Below are 14,712 nucleotides of genomic sequence, written 5' to 3'. Positions count from 1 at the left end.
CGACCCCATAGCGGGAAGTCCTCACTTTGGGGGGGGGGGGTTTGGGGTAATGTACATGTGTGCGAGGGGTGGCATTCCCCATGGGTATTGAGTGTGGGGGTCCCTCAAGCTCACTGAGAGATCGGGGCACCCTTTCAAAATGGCAGCCTGATCTCTGAGGAGCCGATCTGGTCGACAAGATCAGCTCCTCAGTGATGATAAAGAGTGGGTGAATGTGTGGATCTCACCCAAAAAACTGGTGGGAAACACCCCGCCAAACCCGTTCAAGAAATATTTTGGTTGAATCGCGTCCTGTGTCTGTAATGATGAAGATTGAATTATTTTGAACCTCCTCATATCCTCTTATTTTTCATCGATTTACAGTGTTTCCATGTAGCTGAGAGAGTGACAGTCGCCATAAAACTTTGTAGTTTGTGCCGAAGTTGCTCAGTGGTTAACAGATTGGAATGTCGATTGTAAGCATGTTCACAAGTGATCATAAAATTCACGATCAGTCAGAAATTGACTTGCAGTTTTATTCTCATAATATCCTCTCGCCACAAGCATTAGAACATAGAACAGATCAACAACACAAACAAAATCTTAGCCACAGTTTAATTTTATTGGTTATTTCAACATTCAAATTAAATCAAGACAATTACAGTTGAAATCATTGTAAGAAAATCAATATCTGCTGCCATTAAGTTTTATTCTTTTAACCCATTTTTAAATCCTTTAGCCTTCCCCCATTTACTGCTTCCCCCCTCAGTGAGATGGTACAGTCTGTAGACAATGGTCTTTCCCGGGTATTGTCCAGGCTGCTCTGTGTTGGCCAGTGAGGGACTCGGATGATTTGATGGAGAGTTGGTGAAGCTGTCAAGTTACAGGACAGCAAGACTCCCAGTGACAGCGGTTGAGATCTGAATGAACGCTCAGGCTGGGAGTCCGATCGTCTATCAGCAAATCCTCACAGCAACATAATCGAGCTGTTGATTTATCTGAAGAGTCTGCAGTGATTGTTGGACCTTTCTCCACTGTCACATATGGAAAGCCTTTCACCCATTGGGGAACGTTTCTGTGAAGAGGCAGCAAGTGAAAGATAGGGTGGCAGAGTGGATTTATTATACCCTCTGTGGCTGGATTGGATTTTGTTATTACACCATTATTCTCATAAAAAAACATAAGCTACACACTTATAGAGTGCACTGAAGATTATTCTAATTGCTGTTATAATGTTTTACTCTTAAAATCATGAAACAGATGAAGATCCAAACAAAATATATTGTTAATCTGCATTTGGACACCAGATTACATCTATCTCCCAGTTATTCAGGTTATATTAGAATTTGATGGAGGTGATTTTAGATGTACCCTCTTGGTGAAACTAGGTTAAACTGCTCACCCAAAGTGTGCGGTGACCTCACTAACATACAGCGACTGGGTTCTGGTGACACCATTGGGCACCGACTGTGCTGCCAACTCTGTCCTGAACCCAGAGCCAGAATCTGCAGAAAAAAGTGAGTTTCCAAATCCCCTCAGCACTCACACAAACCCCATCTGGAGTTACAATCAGGCCCATGTTAATTTTATTATTGCTTTAAACATGTTTAAACAAGAATTATTGTGACTGTCCAATTGGTTCAATTGTCTCCAATTGCCCAAATCCGTTCTTATTTTGTTCTTTTTCACACTCAGTAAACACTCTAAGGATATGGAAATAAATGCTATTTGGTTTGCTTATTAGTATGGATAACATTCCAGAATAAAGTGCAGGGATTTAGAATAATTACAAAACAATTATTGTTTGAAAAATAAACACACATGAATAAAATGCTCATTTGAAAGAAGGTGAAAATAGAATATACCAAAATGTAGCCGACTAAATCTTTTTATAGATCAGGGAGCATCAATATACTTTTCAAAATGTGTTTAGTTTTAGTTGGGAATGTCATTGTCAGCCTCGATGGAAAGGCGTAATTCACATAGAGCACTTAGATATTCTTCATTGCCAGGATCGAACTCCAAGGCCCTTTCAAAGTATTGAATAGCTTCACATCTCTCACCATCCAGCTGGTGCAGGAATCCCAAAACACCAAGGGCCTTGCTTTCTCGACGATTCCTGCGAAGCTGGCTTGCTGCTATCTTCTCCAAGTTTTTTCGACATTGTTTCTGTTCTATTGAGTCATAATTGACTTTGATTCCTACCAGAAAATGGTTGATGGCATTTGATTCTGATTTCATGTAATTCAGTTCAAATAACCCAGCCTGTAAACAGATTGCCTGTTTATTCTCTGGACGTATATCTTCCAATGTCAGTAAGTGGTTGTAGATCTCCTTCACTTTGTGATGTTCTTCATTTAATGAATAAATATCTGCCAAATCCAGGTGGATATGAATAGATGTACATTGTCGATTCTCTGTTGCCTTTTGAAAATGATGCTTGCACAGTTTAATCAATTGAGCATTCCGTTGGAGAGCCGCATTGCGAGGACCTTTGTCTGGAAACTTTGTCAGTTGATCAAATTTGGTTCTGTAACACACACCTATTTGATGGTGTAAGAAGGCAGAGTGTGGGGTAATTTCTAATCCTCTCTTCAGCAGCTCCATAGCTTTTTCCACATCTCCGGCCTTTCTGTAAAATTTTGCTGCATAGCGAAGCACATATGGAAGATTAGGGGACTTCTGCAATGCTTGTTCAACTAAATTGAGTGCCTCAGCACTCTGATGGAACTTTAGTTTTAGAGCCAGCTGCACCATGGCTACAGAGTCATCTGGATCAAGCTCCAGCACACGTCTAAATTGCTTCACTGATTCACTGGGCCCTTGATTCTCTGGTGTACCAGAGAACCCCTCCAGACGGTACAGAACAGTTGCATATCCAATAATCCAGTCTGTGTTATCTGGCTCTTCCAGCAGGGCCTTTTTAAAACATTCCATTGCATCTTCATAACATTGACTATTACAACTCAACAGTGCCCAACCCTTCTCTCCGTACACTTCAGGTATCATTGCTGTGTACCGAGAGGCATCAGGAAATTGTTTACAGACCCTCTCCAGTTTGTCGAGGTAGGACTGAGCCTCTGTCAGTTGTCCCATGTGGTAATATACCCAGGCATAGTTTCCATAGGTGACAATGATTCTTTTATCAAATTCACCTTCATGATTCTCCCGCAGAAGCTTTTCAGCTTCCTTTAAGTTTCGAATCGCGTCCTCACAGTTTCCTTGCAGACAGTTTACAAAAGCGAGTTGGTTGTAAGACCTGGCTTGATATTTCATACCAAGATCTATTGAATCTTCTAATCTTTGCTTCAAATCGTCCAGGTCAATGTATTCTCTCTGTGGAGTCCACGTGAAGTGACATTGAAGCCAATTAAGCTTCACTTTCAACAAATCATCCTGTGCGTTACTGCAAGAGAAAACAAAAATTCATAACCCACCTTGTCTGATGATCTAACTTATCCATGTTTCACATTTGACTCTTGGAATTAATTCTAACCCTTTATGGTTTTTGAAAAAAAAGTATTTTTATTAAGGTTTTGCAGAATTTTTCATAATAAAACACCAGTAACAATAATAACAAAACAAACTAGAGTGAACATTAACATAGTGCAAAAAGAGAATATACAATAACAATTAAATAGACATTACCCCACGCGACTCAGTCTTCCCACACCATCCCAATGAAGCACTCACACACCCCCACCCCCCCCCTAAGGATTGCTGCTGCTGACATTTTAATTTTCCCTGAGAAAGTCGATGAACGGCTGCCATCTCCGAGAGAACCCTAGCGTAGACCCTCTGATGCACGATCAATTGCACAGGGACGAGAGTTGAATACAACTGAGGGTTTATTACGCTAAGATATGTGGCCCCCTACATCAGCTGGCGAAATGGCTGCTGTACGGGGAGCTCACATATTTATACTCCGCCTACTGGGCGGAGCCAGCAGGCAGGGACTACCCCCGTACCTGTAGTACAGGGTCATACCACACATCTTCTAATATATACAACAGTGGTGATTACCATACCCTCTTAAGGCAAACTTTATTTTCTCGAGGCTGAGAAATCCAGCCATGTCATTGACCCAAGTCTCTACACTCGGGGGTTTTGAGTCCCTCCGCATTGATAAAATCCTTCTCCAGGCTACTAGGGAGTAGTCGGGAGTTCAGGCCAAGACGTCGGCCTCTTTCAGCCCCTGAACTCCCTAGTCTTCTGACACTCCAAAGATCGCTATCTCTGGACTCGGCACTACCCTTGTGTTAAGCACCTTGGACATTGCCCTCACGAACCCTTGCCAGAACTCTCTAAGTTCCGTGCATGCCCAAAACATGTGGACATGGTTTGCAGGGCTGTCCTTTCACCTCATACAACTGTCTTTTACCCCAAAAAACTTGCTCATTCTCGCTGCCATCATGTGTGCCCGGTGGACCACCATAAATTGAATTAGACTGAGCCTGGCACATGATGAGGAGGAAATAACCCTGCCCAGGATCTCTGCCCACAGACCTGCTTCCAACTCCTCACCTAGCTCCTCCTCCCACTTGCCCTTGAGCTCCTCCACCGGGGTTTCCTCCTCCTCCTGTACTTCCTGGTAGATATCTAAAACCTTCCCCTCACCCACCCAGGTGCCGGAGACCAGCCTGTCCTGTATACTCAGTGGCGGCAGCGTCGGAAAGGGCACGGCCTGTTTTTTCAGGAAGGCTCGTACTTGCAGATATTTAAAGGCGTTTCCTGGCGGCAGATTAAATTTGTCCTCTAGTGCCTTCAAACTGGGAAATCTTCCGTCTTTGAACAGATCTCCCATCCTTCTGATGCCTGCCCTCTGCCAGCTCTGGAACCCACCATCCATCCTACCCGGGACAGACCTGTGGTTGTTACATATCGGGGTCCAGACCGACGCTCCCTCCACCTTCCTGTACCTCCTCCACTGTCCCCAGATCTGCAGTGTCGCCACCACCATCGGACTTGTGGATAACGGGTCGGCGAGAACGGCAAAGGAGCCGTTATCAAAGCTCCCAGACTAGTACCTTTACATGACGCCGCCTCCAGCTGCTCCCACGCCGCTTTCCCCCCACCATCGCCCACTTCCTAATCATAGCTATATTGGCCGCCCAGTAGTAGTTGCGAAGGTTCGGCAGCGCCAAACCCCCGACTGCGCTCCAACAGCGATCTCCTTACTTGCGGGGTCTTATTTGCCCACACAAAGCCTGAAATGATCCTACTCACCCGCTTAAAAAAGGCTTTAGGAATGAAGATGTGGAGGCACTGAAAGACAAACATAAATCTGGGGAGGACAGTCATTTTCACAGTCTGCACCCTCCCTGCCAGTGACAGTGGGAGCATGTCCCAAATTTTAAAGTCCCCTTCCATTTGCTCCACGAACCGGGTCAGGTTGAGCCTGTGCAGGGCATCCCATTTCCTGGCCACCTGCATACCCAGGTAACGAAAACCTTTCTATGCTACCCTGAGCGGCAGCTCTTTCAGTCTCTCCTCCTGCCCCTTGGCCTGGATCACAAACAACTCACTCTTTCCCATGTTCAGCTTGTACCCTGAAAAACTACCAAAATCCCTCAGGATCCGCAGAGCCTTCCCCATCCCCTCCACAGGGTCTGAAATGTACAGGCGCAAGTCATCCGCGTATAGCGAGACCTGATGTTCCACCCCCTCCCCGAACCAGTCCCCGACAGTTCCTCGAGGCTCTCAGTGCCATAGCTAGCGGTTCTATAGCTAGGGCAAATAGTAATGGGGAGAGTGGACACCCCTGCCTCATTCCCCGGTGAAGCTCGAGTACCCCGACCTCAGCCGGTTTGTACATACACTTGCTCCAGGTGCCTGGTACAGCAATTTCACCCAGCCACTAAAGTCCTCACCAAACCCGAACCTCCCCAGCGTTTCCCACTCCACCCGGTCAAAGGCTTTCTCTGCGTCCATCGCTGCTACCACCTCCGCCTCCCCTCCCTCTGAGGGCATCATAATAATATTCAAAAGTCTCCGGACATTGGTATTAAGTTGTCTGCCTTTAACAAACCCAATCTGGTCTTCCTCTATCACCCCTGGGACGCAATCCTCAATTCTTGTGGCCAGAATCTTAGCCAGCAATTTGGCATCCACATTTAAAAGCGAAATCGGCCTGCCTGACCCGCAATGTTCCGGGTTCTTCCCTCGTTTAAGAATGAGTGAGATCAAGGCCTGTGACATTGTTGGGGGGAGGGTTCCTTTCTCTCTAGCCTCTTGAAGGTCCTCATCAGGAGTGGGCTCAATATTTCCGAAAATTTCGTTTAGATTTCTACCTGGTATCCGTCCGGGCTTGGGGCTTTACCCAATTGCATGCCCTCTATACCCTTGACAATCTCCTCCAATTCAATCGGGGCCCCCAGCCCCTCCACCAGCTCCTCTTTCACCTTTGGAACCCTCAACTGGTCCAAAGATTGCCTCATCCCTTCCGCTCCCGTCGGGGGCTCCGACTCGGATAGTTTACTATAGAACTCCTTAAAGACTCCTTCACCCCCCCTTGGATCCAAGACCACGTTACTCTCCTTATTCTTTTCTCCCCTGATTTCCCTGGCCACCTCCCTCTTTCGCAGTTGGTGTGCCAGCATTCCACTCGCTTGCTCCCCGTACTCATTGACTGCTACCCTTGCCTTCCTCTGCTGTGCTACCGCTTTCCCTGTGGTCAGCAGTTCAAACTCCGCCTGCAGACTCCGCCGCTCTCTCAGTAGCCCCGTCTCGGGGGCCTCCGTGTATCTCCTGTCCACTCGGAGTATCTCCTCCACCAGTCCCTCCCTCTCCGCTCTTTTTCTCTTTTCCCTATGGGATCGAATTGAGATGTGCTCCCGTCTGACAAGTGCCTTCAGAGCCTCCCAGACCGTTGCCACTGCTGCCTCATCCCTATCGTTTGTTTCCAGGTAATCCTAGATGTTCCTGCTAATCCGCCCGCAAACCCCTTTGTCCGCCAGCAGCCCCACATCCAGTCTCCAGAGTGGGCGCTGCCCTCTCTCCTCCCTAAGCTGCAGGTCCACCCAGTGCGGGGCATGGTCCGAGACTGTGATTGCTGAGTATTCTATCCCCGCCACCTTTGGGATTAATGCCGTGCTCAAGACAAAGAAGTCTATGCGGGAATAAACCTTATGAACGTGGGAGAAAAAAGAGAACTCCTTCGCTCTCGGCCGCGCGAACCTCCAGGGTTCCAGCCCCCTCCCCCCCATCTTCTCCAAAAACCCTTCAGTTCCTTAGCCACTGCCGGTCGCTTCCCTGTCCTGGACTTCGGCCGGTCCAGTTTGGGGTCAATGACTGTGTTAAAGTCGTCCCCCATGATCAGACCTGCCCCCCTTACCTGCCACAATTCTCCCAGACTTGAATGCCACACCCTTACTGATCAGAATTGCTACCGCCCTGATCTTCGAAACCAGCCCTGCACACCTAGCCTACCCATCCCTTTCTCAAACCCGGATGATCTGCGAGCTTTAAATGTGTCTCCTGAAGCATTGCTACGTCTGCCTTGAACCCCTTTAGATGCGTGAACACTTTTGACTGGCCCATTCAAACCCCTCACATTCCACGTGATCAGCCTGGACGGGGGGCTACCCCTCTGATGACTAGCCATCGCCCTTTTTTGGCCAACCTCGAGCCCGCACCCTTCTGGCCTTTAGGTTAACACTAGATGATGCAGTGTGGATATTTAGCAATGGTGCAGCACCATATCAATCGATTTATATTCCAGGATTCTGCTGGTGATTCTCAACATTGAAATTACAAGTGAATCATTGTTAATATTATTTGTGTCATGTATCCTGTGTATAGACTCAAAACCCTCTCACCTACACAGAGTTAAAGTCGGGCTTACTGATTCCCAGAGGCTCCGGTGATTTGCTGAATGAGCCAGCTACTGAGGTTAAAAATTCTAAACAGGAGCTTTGAGATCAACTGGAACTCATTGTCTCAGAGACCAGAGAATCAGCAGAAAATCATACCTCCAGGAATTGTATATTGGAGGTAATTTTAAGCTCCAAAATCCAGTTGGTTGAAGTTGGATGAGATGCAAATTTTGAAGATTTCAAACTACCAAGCCACCTCGAAATTCACGGCTTCTTGGTTTAGAGGCAATGACAATGTCCATTTAAATACTGAATTAATGTGAAGCTGCAAATGCCTCAGATTTAATTAGTTTTCTGATTTTAATCTTGGTCAGCTGGGTTTTGTGGCTTCGGTAAAACCACAGGTAAAGTTACATGTCTTCCCTTATTGACTGGGCTACAGGAGGAGCAGGCCAGCAGTCTCTATCCCTCCTCAAGCTCACCCACTTCCACGCATCTGAACCAACCCCAAACACAAAACAAAGATCAGATCCCACTCCACTACAAGACTCCAACCTCTTGCGCCTTGCTGAGAATCGGATCACGACTCTGATAAATACCGAAGGTCCACCCACCCCCACTAACTCTCCCAATAACACAGCAGCTGGTTCTATGTACACAGAGCACCCAAAATGAGAGCAGAAGTGAACCATTCGGTGCCTCAAGCCTGCTCTGCCGTACAATAAAATCATGGCTGATTTGTTTATCCCTCTAATTCCACATTCCCCATCTACCCCAATTAACCTTTGATTCCCTCAGCAAACAAAAATCGATCTTCTTCTGCATTAAAAATATTACGTGACCACTCCCCCCCACCGCCTCCACTGCCTTCTGAGGAAAGGAGTTCCAAAGTTGCACAACCCTCTGAGAGAAAATAAATTCTCCTCACCTCAGTCATAATAGGGCGCAACATAATTTCAAAGTAATGCTCCCTTGTGTTGGATTCATTCACAAGAGAAAATATCCTTTCAATGTCCACCTTGTCAAGACCATTCAAGGTCTTAGATACTTCAATCAAATCACCCCTCACTCTTCTGAACCCTAGTGGACACAAACTCAGATTTTCCAACCTAGCCTCACAACACAACCCATCCTCACAAAATACCCCACTTATTCCAGGTATCCAGTGAACCTCCTCTGAACCATCTCCAACATACTTACATCCATCTTAAATAAGGAGACCAAAACTGTACACTGTATTCAAGATGTGAGGTTGGATTATCCGCTTCACGACGCCAACAGGGCGATTTGCGATCGGGCGGAGAATCCAGTATCAAACAAAAACAGGGTCGGCGTCCAATGCTTCGGTCCCCATCTGGCACCAAGGTACATGCCACATGCCAGCAGGAGTATGCAAATTTATTATTCAGACTCATTTGTATCCTATTAATGGGCTGGGCACCATATTCTCCGAACCTCATGATTATCGGGTCGCTGGGCCCGGAATCATGTGGACGAGTATTGGTGCAGGTTTTGACAAGATTTTGAATCTCACAGAAAACTTAACTCTGTTTGAAGTGGCCCAGGAGCTGTCAATCAAAGCTTGATGTTTGTAAACATCACGGTTAGTTTCACAGATGACCACTTCAAAGTTATTCAGCTGTGACAGGAGATGAATGGAACAATGTTGAGAACTAAGTGTGGAGTTTGTCATTCACAGCCTAGCAAAATCAATATCAAAGGGAAATGAATGGATAAGAATAAAAAGGAGAATTATGATAGATATTGAGGGCTCAAAAGAGAAGAAGCCGTAGTGGTTTTATGTGCAAGAGGGAACTTAAAAAGGATATTAGGAGAGGGCAAAGAGGACATGAAAGGATACTGACAGGTAAAATAAAGAAAATCTTAAGTTGTTTTAGACGTACGTTTCGGGTAAAAAGATAACGAGGGAACGAGTCGGGCCCATTGAGGACCAGAGTGGTATTTTATGCATGGAGAAAGAGGATGGAAGTAGGGTTCTAAATAAATACTTTGTGTCAGTGTTCACTCGTGAGAGGGACGGTGTGGCTCTAGAAATTAAGGGAGGAGAACTGTGATAAAATTAATGAGGTGAACATGGAGGTTCTGAGTAGTCTGGCAGGCTCAAAAGTAGACAAATCTGCAAGGCCAGATGAAATATATTCCAGGATGTTGAGTGAGGCAACAGAGGAAATAGCAGGGGCACTGGCAACAATTTTCAATTCCTCTCTGGCCACAGGAGAGGTGCCGGAGGACTGGAGGATAGGCAATGCAATACCATTATTCAAGAAGGGAGGAAGGAATGAACCAGGAAACTACAGGCCAGTCAATCTAACCTCACCAATGGAAAACTATTGGAAGTAATTCTGAGAGACAGAAGAGTTTAAGAGTAGGGAGGTTATGCTGGAACTGTATACAGCATTGTTTAGGCCACAGCTAGAGTATTGTATGCAGTTCTTGAATCCACAGTACAGGAGGAATGTGATAGAACTGGAATGGGTGCAGCGGAGATTTACCAGGATGTTGCCTGGGTTGGAGAGATTATTTATGTAGAGAGATTAGATAGACTTGGAGTGTTTTCCGTGGAGCAGAGGAGACTGAGGGGGGGTCATGATGAAGATGTAAAAGATTATAAGAGGCATAGGTAGAGTAGACAGGAAGAAACTTTCCCCTTAGTGCTGGGATCAATGACCCAGGGGTTTAGATTTAAGGAAAGGGGCAGGAGGATTACAGGGGATGTGAGGAATAAACTCTTCATTCAGAGGGTGGTGGGAGTCTGGAAGTCACTGCCTTCAAGGGTGGTAGAGGCAAAACACGCGGAACATTTAAGAAATATTTAGATGTGCACTGCAATGCCAAGGCACAGAATGCTATGGGCTGAGTGCTAGAAAATAGGATAAGAATAGTTAGGTGGTTATTTTTGACCAGCACAGATGCAATGGACCAAAAGCCTTTTCTGTGCTGTAGACCTCAATGACGCGATGAAATACATGCAGATCTGAGGGGGTTTAAACCTAGCTGACTGGCTGAATTGCATTTCTCGCTCAAAATGGCGACCCAATCGCAGGATTCCCTGGGAAATCCCTCGCAATCCATGCCATGTAAAAAGGTTGCATGGCTAAGGATTGGGAATCGCTTCCTGATTTGTGCTCCAAGCATGAGCAGAAATCAGCTGCAATTCAGCTCTGGCGGGAGAACGTACAGAAAATCTGCCCATAGTCTCCCAAATGGAAAATCCTGCCATTGGTCTCCCGCACTGTATAATTCAACTTAACGCAACTCAATGGAAGAGACCCTGGCTCCCATTCGGTTGGTGTTGGAAAAGACCAACAAAACGGTAAAAGGGCATGGCGCTGTGATACAAGGCACAGAGGTGTCTCTTTCGAGGCAGAGCGACGAGATTGACTCTCTGGAAATGATAAAGCCTGATGGTGTGACCTTCCTATTTACACTTACAATGTTCCTTTGCCCATCTCAGAAACAGATTTTTTTTCCTGGAAGCTGTGAAACTTCACAATTACTGCTCAAGGTTGTTCGTTGGTCCGGGAATTGTGGCCTCGATCAAGCTCGGGAGGGAATGTGAGTTCACCCTCCTCCACGATCTTCCCAAAATTACTCGGTGAGAGTTGGGCCTTCCATCCCCTCTGGCAACCCCACAACGTGAATATTTTGCCTCCTTGAATAGTTCTCCAAATCATTCAGCAGTCAGAGACATCTCCATTTCCAGAGAGTCAATGTGCATCAGCAACTGTGCAGTGCTCATCAGATTTTCCCCAGAATCTGGCCACTAGTGTTGCCCACCAATATGTGTCTGCGCTGGAGGAACTCCAAAGCCAGTACCTGGTAGGGTTGAGGACTCTGATGACTGGAACTCTGCCGTCCATCCGTGCCTTCCTGTCTATTTTGGGCTAACTTCTCCTACGGGGACAGAGAGGGAGGAGGATGACATTGTGGACTGTGGGCTTTATGCATGGGGGGGGGTTCAATGGCAGGTGGCATATGTGGGCACGCACCTGGACATGGAAGTGTTGTGCTGGTGGGTGCCAGGGAGTGCTGGGGTACATGCATATGATCAGATGTGGGGAGGGTGCGTGGTGCCAGCTGCTGATCTGGTGTGAGGCAGATGGTACTGATGCCAGAGAACCGTATGGTGGTCCTCCTGGTCACGCTCCCCAAACTGATGGCTACTGCCACTACCTCCCAGGAACGAGTCTGGTGAATCAGCTGGTGGGACAACCAGCACTGGAGTGAAACTCATGGGAGATCATTTTCAGCACTAAGTGCCTTTAAATACGGGCCTAAGTCATTGATATAAATTTTAAAAGGTTGACGCCCCAGCACAAACCCCTATGGGGGTCTGGACCGCCCCTTAAAGATCTGACATTATCACTGTGTCTCCATCACCCCTTGGCCAAGATGAAGAATACCTTAAGAATTCCATCACTCCTATCTGGTCCATACAAATATATGTATGAGCTGTGTTTTTGTCACGGACTAATCTTTATCCTGTTTAAGACGAAGATTTGCAGCTGATAATTTTTAAAGCATTGTGTTGTTTCACTTTCCCACACTTCATGATGCACAAAGCTGACTTTTGGCTGTTTTCAGTGAGATTTTTCCCGGAGTCTGTCACCAGAGGCTGAGAGCTTGAGGGGAGCCACTCCACGAGGCTGACCAGGAATCTCTCCCTGTATGTATTGGAAGGATTTCCAGGTTGATTCTCAACAAGACATCCTCCATTTCTAAACCGATTCATTCACAAATCTAAAAACGGGGGCTCCAACACATACACACTTCTTCGATCAAATGCCTTTTTTACAGGGCCATGACAACACCAATAATTGCCTACCCTGCTGTGCTGTACTGAGGGAGTTGCAGAGTTTTTGCTGAGGTGTTTAAGCAAGGTTCCATTTGTCCATTCAGTTGGATGGAAAAGATCCCGTGGAAATACTCAATGAAGAAGCTGTGCTATTTCCCAGTGCCCTGGCCAACATTCACCCCTCAACACGACAAATCATCCAGTCATTTTCACTTTGCTATTTGTGGGAGTTTTCTGGGATGCCATGAGAGTGTGAAATATTTTATAGAAATACTGGTTTTCCTTTTTATGTAATTGTTAACATCCTGAAACATTATTCGATGTATACCATAAGGAACATGGGATTTGGGACTGTGACACATTTTGGGCGGATTTGCCGGCTGTTGATGCCAGCGGAATATTCCCGTCTGACCGACGGCGCACGGGTTTCCCGGCGATGAGCGGTGCAGTCAACGGGAAATCCCATTGACAACGGTGGGACCAGTAAATCTTCCACAACAGAAAAACATACGGCAGGTTGGTCGGTAAGTCCTGCCCTTTGTATTTTAACAACAGTACCTTATTCACAAATGAACAACAATAATAACAGCCCAGATATTCCAGTCAGAGGCGCAGTGCCGGCCCACTGACTGTTTTAGGCTGAATCTCTGCACTTTCCGGTGTTGCTGCTGTTAAAATCCGATGATGAATACAGCTCGGTGGTCAAGTGTCGAGTTTAATTCCAGTGAAGACAAGGTCCCATTTTTCATCATGACCTGAAGACACATCCCTTAATATCTGACTTCAATTCCTTGTCTGAGGCTGTTTATAAATGGAACATCCAACCTCCCTAACTGCACAACCTCGCAATCTGATCCACCATCTCTCCCACACTGACTAGATCATCTCTTTCATTGATTTTGGCTTTGAGATGGATCCAATGACCACTCCGGATGGCAAATCTTCCTGTCCCACCCAACACGGGAATCATCACGGATGAGATGGAAAATTTGACCTCGGGCAGAAATTTCTGGTCTCGGGGGTGGGAGGTGGTGGGGGAGGGAGAGGGCTGGAAAATCCCACCCGATATTTTCGTTGATGTACTGCCACCAGATGATTTAAGTCCAAATGAGGAGGCAGACATTGGACGGGATTCTCCGTTCTGAGTGAGAATTTGGCACTCAGCCAAACCTCCAGTCACTGCAGCAGGAACAGAGAATTCCACCAGCGTAACAAAATGGCAAATCAAAATTGTCTCCATTGTATGCCTCATCTCAGACAATGCAGCACTCCCTCAACGCTGCATTGAGAATAGGCCTGGAGTTTGTGCTCAGGTCCCTGGAGTGACATGAAATGAAATGAAATGAAAATCGCTTATTGTCACAAGTAAGCTTCAAATGAAGTTACTGTGAAAAGACCCTAGTCGCCACATTCCGGTGCCTGTTCGGGGAGGCTGTTACGGGAATTGAACCGTGCTGCTGGCCTGCCTTTGTCTGCTTTCAAAGCCAGCGATTTAGCCCTGTGCTAAACAGCCCCTTTGAAACATGAACCCATAACGCCATGATTCAGAGGCAGCAGTGATGCCACTGAGCTACTGCTGTCTGTACTGTACACTCTATTGACACATGGAAATCTCTCTTACCTCATGATGATCGAAGTGAATAGACAGGCTGCTCACTCACTTTAATTCTGTTGTCTGAAATTGATGTGTCTAATTCTTCCAACGCACACACGTAAATATATACCCAACAACCACACCCTTCATACCATTCAGATTCCGGTTCTGTTGAAACCAATGAGGATGGGAACCAAAAGGTAAATTAATCAGATGCAGAGAAACAACATCATCAAAATGGAATGCCCTTCAATGATTGACGCTTAGTCATGTCCACTTCAGGGCTTACAGAGCAGGAAATTCCGATCCATACCACTGATGGTGATGGTTCTGGTGCTTTGGAAGTTAGTGATCTTCCAACTTCTTCTCGGAAATGGAAACCTGTGTAGAATGGCAAACAGGCGATGGACAACATGGACTCGGTGAGAGTCAGGATACTGGAGCAGAGATTTCAAACAATTCCGGTGGGGATAACCTTGATACGGGTAATTTGGAACATTAACCAGGTT

At 46.3% G+C, this 14,712-nt stretch overlaps 1 protein-coding gene across 1 annotated transcript; it reads right to left on the bottom strand.

Moving 5' to 3' along the window:
* Window positions 1-542: 542 nt before the first annotated feature.
* Window positions 543-14,295, bottom strand: LOC140392414 (interferon-induced protein with tetratricopeptide repeats 5-like). Its single transcript, XM_072477688.1, has 2 exons — window positions 14,231-14,295; window positions 543-3,385 (listed from the first exon to the last, which is right to left on the bottom strand). Exons 1-2 carry the CDS (start codon window positions 14,233-14,235, stop codon window positions 1,915-1,917), a joined length of 1,476 nt encoding a protein of 491 aa, XP_072333789.1. The 5' UTR covers window positions 14,236-14,295; the 3' UTR covers window positions 543-1,914.
* Window positions 14,296-14,712: the final 417 nt, after the last annotated feature.

This window comes from Scyliorhinus torazame, chromosome 16, assembly GCF_047496885.1.
Source record: "Scyliorhinus torazame isolate Kashiwa2021f chromosome 16, sScyTor2.1, whole genome shotgun sequence".
NCBI lineage: Eukaryota > Metazoa > Chordata > Chondrichthyes > Carcharhiniformes > Scyliorhinidae > Scyliorhinus > Scyliorhinus torazame.
This window is presented reverse-complemented; position numbering and strand designations above follow the sequence as displayed.